Raw genomic sequence first — 15010 nt, 5'->3', positions numbered from 1 at the left:
TTTTAAGTTGAGGGAGGGGAGATTTAGGTTGGATGTCAGGGGTAAGTTCTTTACAGAGAGAGTGGTGAGGTGCTGGAACAGACTGCCCAGAGAGGTTGTGGATGCCCAGATTGGATAGGGCCTTGGGCAGCCTGGTCTAGTATTAAATGGGGAGATTGGTGGCCCTGTATGTGGCAGGGGGGTTGGAGATTCATGATCCTTGAGGTCCTTTCCAACCCTGGCCATTCTGTGATTCTGTATCTATGGCTATGCTATGAATATGTCCTGTCCCTGGCCTCTTTTATATCCCATGTGTTATTTCTGAAACAACACACTCCATGAATCTTATTGCGGGGTTCCCTTGATGCCATCCTCACAAAACTACATTCTCACTGGAGACCAACATGGATGATAACATTACAGCAGCATGTGGGATAGGCCACACTGCATTATCGAAGGCAAAGGAAAAGATGCCCTAAGAACCAAAGCCATGGGAATCCAAATGTTTTATTTGTGAGTGAACAGAAAAGATGAGTTCACCAAGATACTGAACAGCTGCATCTGCAAAACCAAGCACAATACAACAGGAAACCAAAGTGAGTCAATACCAACTTCAATTTTCTGTCTACAGAAGTCTAATGAATGAACTAAAATCTAGTAAATATTGGTTCTGTCTTCCTACTTGTATTCCTCTTGCTTCAATCTTCTTCATTTTGGGTTTTTTCCCCCCAAGTTGTCTTTTTTTTTTTTTCCCCCTTCTCCTTTTTTCTCTTTTCCAAGTGCCCCTGTTGAAAGATACTCAGGCCAATTTATTCAGGTCTCCAAGTAATAAATCAGGCAAAGAACAAGGATAAATAGCAATTTAGATTACGTGAATACCCTAGTTGTCCCTAATACCAGCCTTCATTAATGATTTTGCTTTATTCACTAGGAGAACACTTACATGTCTATTGAAGCATTAAGTTTTTAACTATATCCCAGCACAAGCAATGACTGAATACATTTATAAGGAAAACAATGAAACAAATTAAATTTGTTCTTTTACACACAAACTCAAATAATACCTACCATGTTCCTTAGAAGTACAAACTCCTGCAGTGGACATTAAAACTACACAAAGGACCAATTTGGATTGAAATAAAAGAATTGTGGAAGGTTACTTTAACCTACCATATAACATAGACCTCATGCCAATATTTTAGCAACAGATGTTTCAAAGCCCGAATGAATGCAGCACTTACTATTGATTACATACGTAACAAAAAAAAAAAAAGCATACACCCCACAGATCTATATTGTATAGACAATGCTTACAGAGAAGGCAGCATACTCCTTAGGGGTGCTTATAAACAATTTCTGCACAATTTCCAGCAACCATCTGTAGGGAAGGTGTAAGGAACACAAAACTACTAATTTTTATAAAGCAGTCCCATAACTATACAATACCTTAGATGAAGATCAAGACGATGTAACTGAAGTATGCAGTTATCAGTAAACAGTGTCACAGCTCCCTTGAGTGGCAACGTGGTGGCTCTTAAAAGAGCCTTTAGGGTGCGGGGATGAAAGAGACGGAAGGACAGCGGCCTCAGGCGCGCTCCCCGCGGATGCGCCGGGCGAGCTGGATGTCCTTGGGCATGATGGTGACGCGCTTGGCGTGGATGGCGCACAGGTTGGTGTCCTCGAAAAGCCCCACCAGGTAGGCCTCGCTCGCCTCCTGCAGCGCCATGACGGCCGAGCTCTGGAAGCGCAGGTCGGTCTTGAAGTCCTGCGCGATCTCGCGCACCAGGCGCTGGAAGGGCAGCTTGCGGATCAGCAGCTCCGTGGACTTCTGGTAGCGGCGGATCTCGCGCAGCGCCACCGTGCCGGGCCGGTAGCGGTGCGGCTTCTTCACGCCGCCCGTGGCCGGCGCGCTCTTGCGGGCCGCCTTGGTGGCCAGCTGCTTGCGGGGCGCCTTCCCGCCCGTCGACTTACGCGCCGTCTGCTTCGTGCGCGCCATCGCTCTAACAAAGCCGAGTCACCACTCAGGAGCACCGCTGAGGAATGGAAGTGAGCTGTGCCTGTGGTTGATTTTATAGTATGCGCCCCTCTCTGATTGGCTGGCTTGGAGAGTCCGTTTTTATTGGATGCTTTTAAATTCAAAAAGTGCGCCTAGAAAGCGCGCCACTTCATTACCGGCTAATGGTGCTTACCTTCCCCCTCACGTGCCGCTTTTGTGTTCAGCTGCGCCCGGTCCGAGAGGCGACTGCCATACTGAGTCACAACCTGCACAAAGTCCGCCCCAAATAGGAAAGAAGAATTCCTACTTGCTCTTTCTCGAGTGCATGAGACACGGACATCCTTTTTATTTCGGCTCATACGTACTCGAGTTCTGGCAACAAATGCGAAACAGCAGTTTCTCAGCAGGAACTCACTTCTGCCAGATCCAGTTACATAAAGAGAATTTGGTGTCATGGTACCAAAGCAGCACAGGGCGGTATCCAGGTGCCTTCTGGTCGCTGTGATTCAAGGAACGGTGCTCCCAGCGTCTGGGAATTGCCAACAGGACAACGAGCGTCGTGCACATTTCTTGGCCGGAAAACACCTCAGCAGAGGCTGTTTCGGGTGAAAGGAAACGGCGTAGGGAAAGCGGATGCACGGAGGTGCACTGCCTTCAGCAGTTCTACGCTGAAATGTGTTTATAAGTTTTAAAACACACTGAGAATACTAGGCTTTTTTTGTACGACTGGGAGATCTGGGATCATTTCGGTATTTAGAAGTGTATGCTCACAGGAAGAGCAGCCGTGCCTAAAACCCTCCTCCATCTCTTCCCCCAACCGCCTTTCCCCACTCCGCAAGGCCCTGTGAAGAACACCGCGATTTGAATACGAATCCGTCCCTATATGCCTTGTTCGCACCCTCAGCACTTCGAACGGATCCTGAGGGGTCCGCGGCGCCTGCCCCGGCACGGAGAGCTCAAAGAGCCTCTCCCGCGATTTAACCAAATTTCTCGTGAAGCAAGCGCTAAAGCTGTCAGCTGCCTACCCGGCTGTTCAGATAGCTATATATTCACTTCTGAGTGATGATCCCCAATCTGATAGATAAGCGCAGCTTCAGGTAACTACTCAGTACTTTAATCTCAATAGGGCCGTCTAGCAAATGATTTACACGTTAAAGTTGTGAAAGAGTGGTTTTAGTATTAAGTCATAACTAGGCTGAAGCGACACAGCTCTTCTCTAGCGTAAGTGGGCGGCTCTGAAAAGAGCCTTTGGGTTGCTGAAAGCGAGCTGTTATCGAAGACGAGTTTAACCACCGAAGCCGTAGAGGGTGCGTCCCTGGCGCTTGAGCGCGTAGACCACGTCCATGGCCGTGACCGTCTTCCTCTTGGCGTGCTCGGTGTAGGTGACGGCGTCGCGGATGACGTTCTCCAGGAAGACCTTGAGCACGCCGCGCGTCTCCTCGTAGATGAGCCCCGAGATGCGCTTGACGCCGCCGCGCCGCGCCAGGCGGCGGATGGCCGGCTTGGTGATGCCCTGGATGTTGTCGCGCAGCACCTTGCGGTGGCGCTTGGCGCCCCCCTTGCCGAGCCCCTTCCCGCCCTTGCCTCTGCCAGACATGACCGCTGCGATAACCGAGAAGAAATGTGTGGGGGCTGTTGGGGAGCGGGGATATTTGTAGTGCGAGAGCCGACCTGATTGGGGACTGCGGTGAGCCAGCGCGCGCGCGCGCGCGCGACAGAGAGAGAGACAGACAGAGAGAGAGAGAGAGAGAGAGAGACAAAGAGGGGGAAGGGTTCCCGCCGTTTTTACTGCCTCCCGCATGGCGGGCGATGACGTAGCGCCCCCAGTGAAACGCTGAGTAGGGCTGTAAGGATTACACCCTCTCAAGTGATTACTCCCGGCTTAGTAAATGGTCGTAAGAATTGGAAAGTGTTTTTCCTCCCTCTATCAGTATTTCTATAAACCTTTTACAAGCATGTACTTGTATTTTATTGTTTTGTACCACCTCACGTTTGTTTGAATTACTTTAAATTCCCAATGTTTTCTCACTATGGTTTATTTATTGTTTTCTCCTTTCATTTTTCTTTTTTCATGTTTCTAGAATTTAATGAACTTTCCTTCAGAAGTTTTAATGTTTTGAAATGTTGTTATGCTGCTTTTGCACTTGGGTGGACTTTGCACATTTGTGCTGTCAGATTTTCTAAAATGCAGTTTTCATTGCTTGATTTCTATTTCTAAAATAGGGAAATTGATACTCTTTCCTTTTTTACACAAGCAAGTTCTGAGTCTATTAGCTTATATTCATCATCTTACATTTATATATATAATAGAAGATTTTTTTAGGTAGGTACATCGATATTAAATTGTTACCACTTTTCACTTTGGCTCATTTGTTTGTTTGGTTTTGTAAGAAGGGGGTTATCATCTCTCAAGTTTGATTTTATTATGTCCTCTCAAGTGTCATTTCAACATATTATTTTTTAATTCTACAATAAGTAGAACATAAATCATTTACTGAGCTGCTAGGTACTGAACTGGCACTTCACTCTGTTCAACAATAAAGGAATAGCTGAAGGAGGTTTTTGTTCAAATTTTGGTTAATCGTTAGGCTTAAAATAGGAAATAATTATCCTGACTATTCAAAAGTTGTTTCTTACACTACCCTAAAATATTTTCATGGTCAGTATCACTTATATGTCCTTTTCAGCTGCTGTAGTTCACTTAGGCATCCACATTTTTTTTTCTGTTAACTTTAAAACTATGCCTCTGGTTGCACAGATGAGGAGTAATGCTTAGCTTCTATGTAATCATATAATTTGTCACAATCTAAATCCCCTTAGATTTGTTGTAGTCCTCCTCATACATACTTTCTCTACCTCAGAGGAGTTACCACTCATCTTCTGCTTTTTGTATCCTAAAGAACTGCTTTGCTTGTTTGTTTCTAAGTTAGTTATGATGGTTTTTCCCTTACTTACAAGTGCCTCGTTAGCAGCAGAATGCTGTATTCCAGAAGTCTTCCCTTTCTGCTCCTCGGCCCCCCAATACCTGGTAGTGACAGTGCTCTCGCAATAGCATTTGCCACTTAAAAAAAAATATTTAGTACATAGATATACTAAAGAAATATTCACAAGATGGATCACAAGACATCTAATTCTGCAAGGCAGAGGCAAATGACTCTGGTGCATTGAGAACAAGCCCTGTCTGTCCATGTGATCTTTGCACTCATCTTTCGGATTACATTTGCAAGTTCTTGGCTGCCGTGCTCAATACATCGGTTTTCTTCGTCCTGTAGTTAACTAACATGATGTTTTCTCATTTGTGTTTAAAGTCTTGCACTAGAAAGGACTTCTGGAGGGTTTTGTATATGCACTGGAAACCTTAGAATTACAAATTAGAATATGATTCTATGAATTATGATTCTATGAATTAGAATGGGATCAATTAATCCTGACTTTAGAAATAAAATCATTAATGAAATGGAAGTGGAATTCCAGATATCAGATCTCAAACCAATATTAGACAAAAATAAAAACAAAATACTGCCAGACATTATATTGTAGAAACATCCATGAGTAATCTTCTGGAAAGCTGCCTATACTTTTCAAACTAGCAGTTTGCAGTGTTTTATCAGTATTGGTGAACTGGTACTTCTTCCACTGACCACTCACGAACAGATGCTACTTCATTCTCTACTTGAAATATTATCTGTCAGTTATGAAGGGGAATAAAATGGAATTGTGATCTTCTCTTTGTGAATGAGAAAGGTCATACAGACCCTAACTTTGCATTGCTCCATGCTCCTGTTATCCACCATGCTGAAAACATACCAGATCTCACCTGGGCTGTCTGGGGAAATGAAAAATATTTTTCCCTTGGAGTGAGAATCTGCGCAATTATGGCAGACCAGCCCACCCCGTAACAGAGAGGAGAAGAAGAAAAGAAAATTAATGAACTTTGCTAAGGAAAGATGAACTTGTGTCAGCACCAGTGAGACTGGAGAGTAACTGGTTAAAAATAAGAAAGAACTGTCAGTGGATCACCAGGTTCCCTCAGATCATGACAAAAAAAATTATTTTCTCCCTGCTACAGCATCATGGAAGGTATGAAGTGAAAATGTATATGTGGTTCAGCCCAACATAAGTTATAGAAGCTGGACACATACAGAACAAATTTTGAAGAGAGTAATGGGCTAGAGGTGACAAACAACTTACTCCTTTTGGGTGACTGAGGAAGGTGGATGTTGTAACAATGAGTATATAGAGACCGGTAATGAGAATCATGTTTGCAATGATATTCAGCTGTATATCACAATTGATATATTGTGTTTCTGATGTAATCTCAGTAAATAACTGCATAACTCTCTTAAGTCAAAATCTCGTGTAATTAAATAAATATTAAATTCTTCTCACTTGGGATATCTAAAAGAAAATGCTTACAGAGCTCTGGACATTGACTGCAGGGAAATGTGGTGGATGGCAACCTGTCACATGTAGATACAACTGCAAACAACACACCAGATACAATCCAAGTATCTAAATCTACCCCAGTAGTCCTCATCCTCTGTATCCCCGTGCCCACATATTCCACTTTTTGTGCCACACTGCAAAGCTGAGATTCTGGTGTTTACAGTCGCCTTTTTTCTGATCCAAAAAATGGGGCTGCTTTGGATTGTTGATAACCTTTCTCTTGCTGCCATGTCTAGAGACCACACAGGCTCCAACAGGACAAGGAAAGTGCTCCAGCATGGCCCAGCAGCTTGCGCTGACCTTTGAGGGAAGCCATTTGTTACGCACAGAGCGTGGCTTCTTACACATCAGAAAATGATCCACATGGGCAACATTTTCCAGAAGACCTCTCACTTCCTTTGTGCCATGCCAGCTGCCCACAAAAGAGTAAGTGCAAGCTGTCTGAGTTACTGCTTTGTTCTTCTGCAAACCAGCAGGATCTGTCTGCCGTTTCCTCATGGAAAATGATGATATCACAGCTTTGGTCTCCAGCAGCGATGGCAGGAAGGGCCACTGCACACACATTTCCCAAAGAATGTTGTCCTTGGCACCCACACCTAAACACTGTGAGTCTGATATCTACCTTGACAGGAGGAGGCTTCCAAAGGCATTGTCCCCCCCCACACCACACACAGATTACAGGCTAAAATACATCGGTCTCTCTTTACCCTGTCACAGCCACTTGGCAGTCTAACAGTTCTTCCCATGCTAGTGAGGTAAGGACAGGTGCTGACGGGCTCCCTAGATAGCTGGTATAGCTGAGTAGCAGTATGGGGAAAGGCTGAAGGAACTCCTAGACCAATGCTGGGGTGTTGGGAAGATAATAAATACCTCGTTCCTTGAGATAAGCTGTTTCAGAACAGGAGAGAGAAGACAGGGTAGTAAGTTGAGGGTGGGCTCCAGTGCACTGCTTTGTCCATGTTGTCTTCCCTGGATTCCAGGCTTCCCACAGGGAGAAAGCAAAGGGCTGAGTCCAGAACCAGGCTTCTCCAATGTCTCTACAGGCAATTTTAGAGCAGGGTGGCCCATGCGGTCAGAGCTTTGTACCGCACCGTGCATATCTGGTCCTGCACTCAGGTGAGAGGCAGCAACCCAGCTGCTCAACAACTCAGCTGACATTTGGCTGCTTCCCTTAAATTATTACTTTGCTTTCCAACGGGGTATGTGAAGCACACAGGTCTCCTGATACATTGATGCATTAAGCATGAGTAACATATTACAGAAGTCTGTTAAGAATAACATTTGCTACACAGCAGAGGCTTTTAAGTCCCTCTCTTTGCCTGGGATCCTGCAGAGATGCACTGGGCAAGAAGCATTTCTTTTGAACTCTGCCAGCTCCTATAGAGTCCTAAGTATGTAACAGCAGCTGAAATACTGTCTCCCCCAAGCCGCCTTTCTGGGACATAGTTTTCAAAAAAATGAACCTACTGTTCCCATTCATGTTAAAAGATATTTGATTTTGTCTTGAGCTGTGTGTTTCTGGAGGAAGCCAAGTCTGTAAAATGGTGACGTGTGTTGTGTCGGTGTCTCCAGATACTACTGCTGTGCTTTTGTCTTTGTTTCAGTAATATTTCTGTTGGAAGACCAAATGTTTCATTTGAAACCTCAGCTGCTCACAGGGTTTTATTTATTCTTGAGCAACAGTCATCCCTTTGAAGGCCCAGCAGTTGGTAAAGATGACCCTAACCTTAGCAGGGAGCTCGAGCTTGTCATTTCCTAGCCCATGCTGATGGAAACATTTGTCCTGTTTTATGTGCAGAAATTTGCATTTCTCCATAACAAGCTGCATGAGATTTCTTTTGGCTGAATCTTCAAGTTTACTGAAGTCCTTTTGAACAGAATGTCTTAATTTTTGCTCTCCTTACCTTCCCTAACTTAGTGTCTTCTACATATGCTAACGGTACAGCCTGTCTTATCATCTAGGACATTAGAGAATACAGTCAAATAGTATGAAGCCCTGGGAAATTCTAATCATCTATGAGTTGTTCTTCTCGAAGCTGTTAACTGCTGTGCTTTTGTACCACTTTGTGGCCAATTTTCAAGTACCTGATGGCCTGCTGAACTGCCTCTACTCCCCCGGATCCCAGATAAGATCTCAAACGAAAGTGCTGTGGGAGACTATTCCAAAAAATGTTACTGAATGTAAAGTGCAGTGCATCCCTGGCCCACAGATTCTCTTTGGTCTATAGTTTTGAGACAATTACAAGTATCAAAGCATCAGCAATTTTACTGTCCTCCATTCACTATCAACAATTATACCCTTTTTATATCTGATAACAGTTCAGCATCACTGATCATTGGGCACTCCGCAGTCTTCCCAAGCTATATCTCCCAGTGTGTCACTCCACTCATTTTTAGAAATTACCCCTTACTTTTAATTTACTGCAGCAAATATTTTCTTCTATTTTCTTCTATTTTCAGCAATGTTCATGGAGAAATATAATTCCCTTCCTTTAAATGGTACAAGTGTTTTTGAAGGAATATTAATTTTTCAGCCCACTCTTTGAGTCAGGCAATTCCAGCTGCATGTGCCCTTTTATCAGGGAGTCGCTCCCAGTCTTGTGATAATTGCTGTTGCTTTCCCCTGCATGTTTCCTTTTTTCCCCCACTTCTTACTAGCTGTAATTCAGTACAAAAGCCATGCATAAAACACCTAAGTGAGACCACACTGGTCCTGACTACAGTGGGAGATCTTCTTCATTTGTGGTGCAGATATAATCATTATGTTCCTCCCTTAATTCTTATTTTCCTCCCTTGATTTATTATCAAGTTGTATCTGTATCATTACAGGTTATAGTTATAGCCTGAAGATAATTTCAAGTGGTAGTGCTACCCTAAACTGCTACCCTAAAGCTGATACATTTCTTTCCAAGTGAATTTCACAGTTTTTAAAGATAATGTCTTCAGTTTACAAAGAATTTTTCACTTTCAAACCTCAGTTATTCTAGATTTCTTGTTGGCACCTGTAACACTGCTAGATATGCACTGTAAATTATTATTCAAATCAATAATAAAATTGTATCAGGCCAAAGACTGACTCTTGCAGAACAATGCTTGACACGGCATTCTAATTTAATAAATGGCAATTATAAACTTTCAAATAAAATTTTGTTACCAGTGTGCATGTGTTTGTTTTCTGGTAGCCAAAGTTTCCCTGGTTAGTAATTTTAGTTACAATATTTTCCTACACTTAGGAAAACTTCCAACATTAAGTTGGAAAATTGAAATGGAGGCAAAATCTGCAATGTATCAGTTAGCAATAGAGAAATATTCCATTCTCTACTGAGAGTCTTTCTAAAGTTGATTTTAGAGCAAGTAGTTTTGCACCTTCTTTGAATTTGGCTGACATGGTTACAAGGTGCTCCTTTCCTGAGGTGTGCTGAGCCTGGGCCCTGTAGTTTGGTTCTTGTCCATGTTATTTAGACACCTTACGGGTAACAGAGTGATTTTCAGGTAGGGTGTAGATCTGGATCTACTGAGTATTACCACAGGTTAGCCTTCAGCATTCCTTTCATTTAGCATGATATCTTATGAAATTGTACCTAAGAACATACACATCCTCATTGCTGCTGAAGGGATAGGATGTGGATGTTGTACGCTGATGATCTAATGTCAATTTACAGCACGGAATGGGTTAGTACTTGTAATCTGACTCTCTGGAATCTGTGTTGTGCATTACCAATTTTTTCTCTTTTTTCCAGTCACTTAGTGAGAGTTATAGTAAGGGTTACATTTCATTTCCACATGTAGGCATGTGTGTCCTTTATTTATATGCTTCCTCCTGCTGCTGCAAACAAGACTACAGTTATATCCCCAGTAGAACAAAATTCTGTTCATAAAGCAGATTCCTATATACAATAATGGTAATAATACTCAGTGACAGATATAGAGAAACAAAACATAGTTATGCAGGGATTTCTGTTCCACATTTTCCAGGTGGATAAAGAGATTTTCATCCTCAGTCATGAAAAGGGACTGCTACAATTTTTGCTGCTTAGCAAACATGGCAGAGAAGAGAGTGGCATTGTTGTGTTTCTTTTAGCTACTCACATGCAAGAATTCACTAGATCCTGATTAGGCACTTCAATCACTCTTTTTTTGTTGTTGTTTTGTTTTGTTTTGTTTTGCTTTGCTTTGTTTCATTTTTCTATGCATTGCCTTTTTTGTACAAGAAATGTATACCAACCTATTGATGTACTCTGGTTTTAGGGGCTTAGGGTTGTATTCTTATTTGAAATAGAAGATTTGCTAAGACTCCAACTAGCCATTACAAGTCCTGCACTCATGGACACCATGATCACAAAGCCAAGACAGGGCAATTCAAACTGGTCTTCACAAGCCTTGAAAATAAAACTGTGTGAGAGGTAACAGCATTTTTTTCTGAAGCTAATTTTAATTAATGACCAAAAGTAAAAAAATAAAAATAAAAATAAAATGGCAGGAGTACAATTCAACATTATTCCTTATATGGGTTTCATAAATTAACATGGATAAGTACTAATTCCAAATGAGTACTGATGGAGGTGATTTTTTCCCTTCACTCAGCACTGATGAAAACTGTCCAGTGACAGGATAGGAAGAAATTGTCACAAACAAAACACAGGAAATTCTACTAAAACTTAAATAATATATATAAGTTTTTTATTGTAGAGATGGTCAAACAGTAGAACAGTTTGCCCACTGAGGTTGTAATGTCTCCCTGCTCTAGCTGGCCATGCCTTGATCCTGGGCATTGCACTCAATGATCTGCAGAGACGCTTTCCAACTTCCACTATTCCACTATATAGTAAAACCACTGCAGTCTGACAAATCACCGTCGTTACTTTCAAGCGTTCACATCACTGGCAGCAATCCTCCTTTGCTGAACGTAAGTAAATAGGAAAACTACCATGGAGACTACTAGACCCTTCTATGATGGGAAGAGTGCTGTGGGAACATCCCTTTTGTATCTCAACGCTTAAGAACTCAGTAATATGATGTACCTCAAAGGTATGTTTACTTCTAGATATATTTAGCACTCCACTGTGTTAGACTAACAAGAATGAGAAACATTTTTTTCTTCATTTGTTTTCTTTTGTCCTGCTTTGAATGTAGCAGAGGCCAAAATTGTTCCTGAACACAAGGATGAAACAATGTTGTGGCAATGCACATGTGTTGAAGAAAGAAAGCAGCAGCAGAGATCCTTCTATATGCAGCTGCAAGAGAACTTTCTTACATTCAGTTTCCTAGAGATAGAAAACAAAGTACCTCCATCTGTCTCAATAACATCAACAGGCTGTTCCAGTATGGGTCAAATTATTTGGCATGTTTTTAGAACTAGGTTTCTTGACTTATACCAAATAGAAAAACGCTTTTCTCAGCCTTCTAAACTGTTTTGTTCCTGCAGGTAGTAGAGTAGAAGGCAAAAAAGATATATTTATTAGGACACGTGATGCCTTAACACTGGAACATCTGGTGACATATTTTTCTCAGCTTTACTGAGGTGCATATGTCAAGCAATGCATGTGACTTTATCAATGGCATTTTGACATCTTAATTCTACCTTACTGTATAAACTTTGCAATTGGTTGAATCAGTGTTGGCAACAAATTTGCCATGCAGCAAAAACTTGACTAATGTTTCTTGATCTTATTATGTGCATATATTTTTAATGATTAGTATTAAGAGTAGTTATCTGAATGCATGCAAAAACATCCTTTATCAAGAGAATAGGATACTTATATTAAAAATTAATAATTTCTCTGGGTCTTCAATATGCTAAGAAGAGTAAACACAATTAAAATAATCAAGTTTTTCTCTCGACAGCTATTTCCAGAAAAGCAAACTTGAAAATTGTTCAGAGTTTCTGACAGGTTTATTTTATCCAATTAACTAGAGAGATTCAATTCCACACCCAAGGGAGGGAAAAATCAACAGGAAAAGGAAAAATGAAAATGGAAAGGGGAAAGAGAAAGAGGGGAAGGGGAAAGAAGAAGAAAGGAGAAAGGAGAAAGAAAAGGAAAAAGAAAAAGAAAAAGGGGAAAAGAAAAATAGTAAAAAGAAGAAGGAAAAAAGAAGAAAAAAGGGCAAGGAAAAAGTTCTATTCACATCACCTCATAACTCTAAAGGCCCACTCTCCACTCTTTAAAAACTTTTCAGAAATATCGATCAAGACCGGACAACTTCTCAGTGATCAGAAAAAGGGGAGTAGGGGTGAGCTCTGTGCAGGTCTGATGCCTGAGGAACAGGCAGGATGAGGGATGCTGACAACTCAGCATTGGATGTGAACTGCCAAGTCTGTATTCAGGTGTCTCAGACTGCCAGGGAAAAACAAGGAACTTCAGAAGTGCGACTCAGAACAGTCAGCACTTGAGGGAGGGATAAGTTTAAAAACATTTGGATTTATATCAACTCATTGAGAATTAAATGAGGAGAAGCCAACATCCATCAGATCAGATGATCTCACCACCACTGCCTGCACTTCTGGCCCAGAAGAGTGCCTTACATCAAACAGACCCACATACCTGACAACCCTTCCTAGCTCTGTTCTATCTATCACTTGCAGACTGATTCTGTTTTAGAGAAATCTCCATCTGTTTTGGGAAATAAGCATCATCTCCTTTTCTAGCAACTAACTTTTTGTCTCTCAGAATTTTATTCCCATCTCTCATGCAGGTGCTCAGAGCTTTGTGGTTACTGTGGATTTGCCCTGGCTGCTCACCTGGGAATGACGCCACCTGAAATGTGTGGCAGATCTCAGTGCCCAACTCAGGGCACCTTCCAGCCTGGCTTCAGCAGTGGGTACCGAACAGCCAGAATCTCCCCTTCCTCTGCCTTTACTTTCCTCTCCTTCGGTGTATCAGCTGGCACACATACAGACATGGCAAAATAAAAATTTTTTGAATTACATGAGAAGATAAAACAGTGACAGTTCACTGTTTACACTCTGGCTATTCTACTGTATCTCAATACTCCTTGCTATTTTGGTATATTTCTTTTAAACTAAAACCACTTAATGTTAAGAATAACTTCAGCACTGGTCCAGTGAAACTACACGACAAGGCCTTCTGCAGAGTATTATTTATCTTCATGAATCTCAGATTCATCAGTGCTAAAAGAGATGCTCTCTTATATAACTGCCCACTGACGTTTTATATGGTAGCTATTTCTAAAGTGCAATGGACAAAACAATTTGGGGATTAATTTGTTATTTTTCAGTGAAGGAATAAATTTCAGTCTGCTTTATAATTAGAAACCAGCTGATGCTTCTGAATTCTAATCAGCACCAAAATTATTGCAATCAATCCTTACCAATATTTAAACTAATGAGCAAACAGAATTATTTTCATTTGTCATGTGAGACAATAATTAAGTGAAAATCAAAATGATTTTAACTTGTGAGGATTATCTGAAAATTATATCACTATATGAGCATTTATATTACGAGGATTTGTCTGACTTTTCTTTTTTCTCTTGAGAATCACAGATTTTGTAAAGATTATGGTGGGAAAAAAGCCTATATTCAAATATATGTAAATAAATGTTGTATGAGTCGTTCTGTTCTCTGAGGTCGATTTCCATATTATATTTATTTGGGGAGAAGAGAAGCTTCAGTTTGTTCCACTAATGTTTGAGGATGATGTGACACATCTTTGCGTATATAAATGTGTTGGACGTTCTTCTCCTTCCTTCTTGCTTCTGACTTTTGCAAGTTTAAAGAACAGCAATACAGTGTACTGTAAAGGACAAAACATCGAGCTTGCAGCTTATTTCGACTTTATTAATGAGGCAAAAACAGCTTCGTTTTTTATATACAAAAGCTATTTCCAAAAACAAAACAAAAAAATAAATCAAAATGCTACCATTCCCTCTCAGAACATAACAAAACACGAGCAACATTGACATGTTCCAGCATGTACATTCCTCTGGATGTATCTTATCTTCTCAAAACACAGAATTTTGTGAGAATACCGTATTCTTAATAGTTAAAGATACGGTTCAGGGAGGCGATTCTCTATCCATATTCAAAGCTCAGCCACGAAATTGTGTTACTTCCTTCTCTTTGAACTCAATTTGCGACAAAAGTATTGAAGCTACCCCCTCAGTATCCATCCTGTTCTGCAGAAAAGCCCCTAAAGAACAAATCTGCGCTACGGGGGAGATTTTTTGACGAAAGTTTTTTTAATTTAGACGGAAAAACAAAAGTTCGCCTTCCCCAGGGTCTTCCCGGACGCAGGACGGCACGTTAAACGCGTCTTTTTGCTCTCGTCCTGGATGCCCGCGGGGACAAACTCCCCAGAACGAAGCTTCAAGGTCTTCCCTTCACCCCCTGAAGAAAGCGGGGTGATTTCGCGGCCGGCATTTTCCAAAAAATACGAATTTATAACTCCGAAGAAACACAGACTCGGAGGACGGAAAGCTCTTCCTGGCTAACAGTTAGGCGGGCTCTGCAAAGCACCAATCACAGATCACCGCTTCGCTATAAATTCAGGCATCGGGGTTACTGTAGCCCAATTACTTTCTTTTGATTAGGAAGAAGTCTCTGCCGCGATGTCGGAGACCGCTCCCGCC

At 41.7% G+C, this 15010-nt stretch overlaps 2 protein-coding genes and 1 pseudogene across 2 annotated transcripts in view; 1 reads left to right on the top strand and 2 right to left on the bottom strand.

Annotated features, from left to right (window-relative positions):
- The window catches only part of LOC104910710 (histone H2A-IV), a 77432-nt gene that overhangs the window by 24540 nt on the left and 37882 nt on the right, over positions 1-15010 (bottom strand). The window lies entirely within an intron of this gene.
- Positions 469-3613, bottom strand: LOC100543128 (annotated as a pseudogene).
- LOC100544999 (histone H1-like) overlaps positions 3785-15010 on the top strand; it is an 11975-nt gene continuing 749 nt past the window's right edge. Inside the window, exon 1 of the mRNA XM_010711867.2 lies at positions 3785-3789. Within this exon, the coding sequence (XP_010710169.1) occupies positions 3785-3789 (5 nt within the window). The remainder of the gene's footprint in view (positions 3790-15010) is intronic.

Source organism: Meleagris gallopavo, chromosome 1 (assembly GCF_000146605.3).
Source record: "Meleagris gallopavo isolate NT-WF06-2002-E0010 breed Aviagen turkey brand Nicholas breeding stock chromosome 1, Turkey_5.1, whole genome shotgun sequence".
Classification (NCBI taxonomy): Eukaryota; Metazoa; Chordata; class Aves; order Galliformes; family Phasianidae; genus Meleagris; species Meleagris gallopavo.
This window is presented reverse-complemented; position numbering and strand designations above follow the sequence as displayed.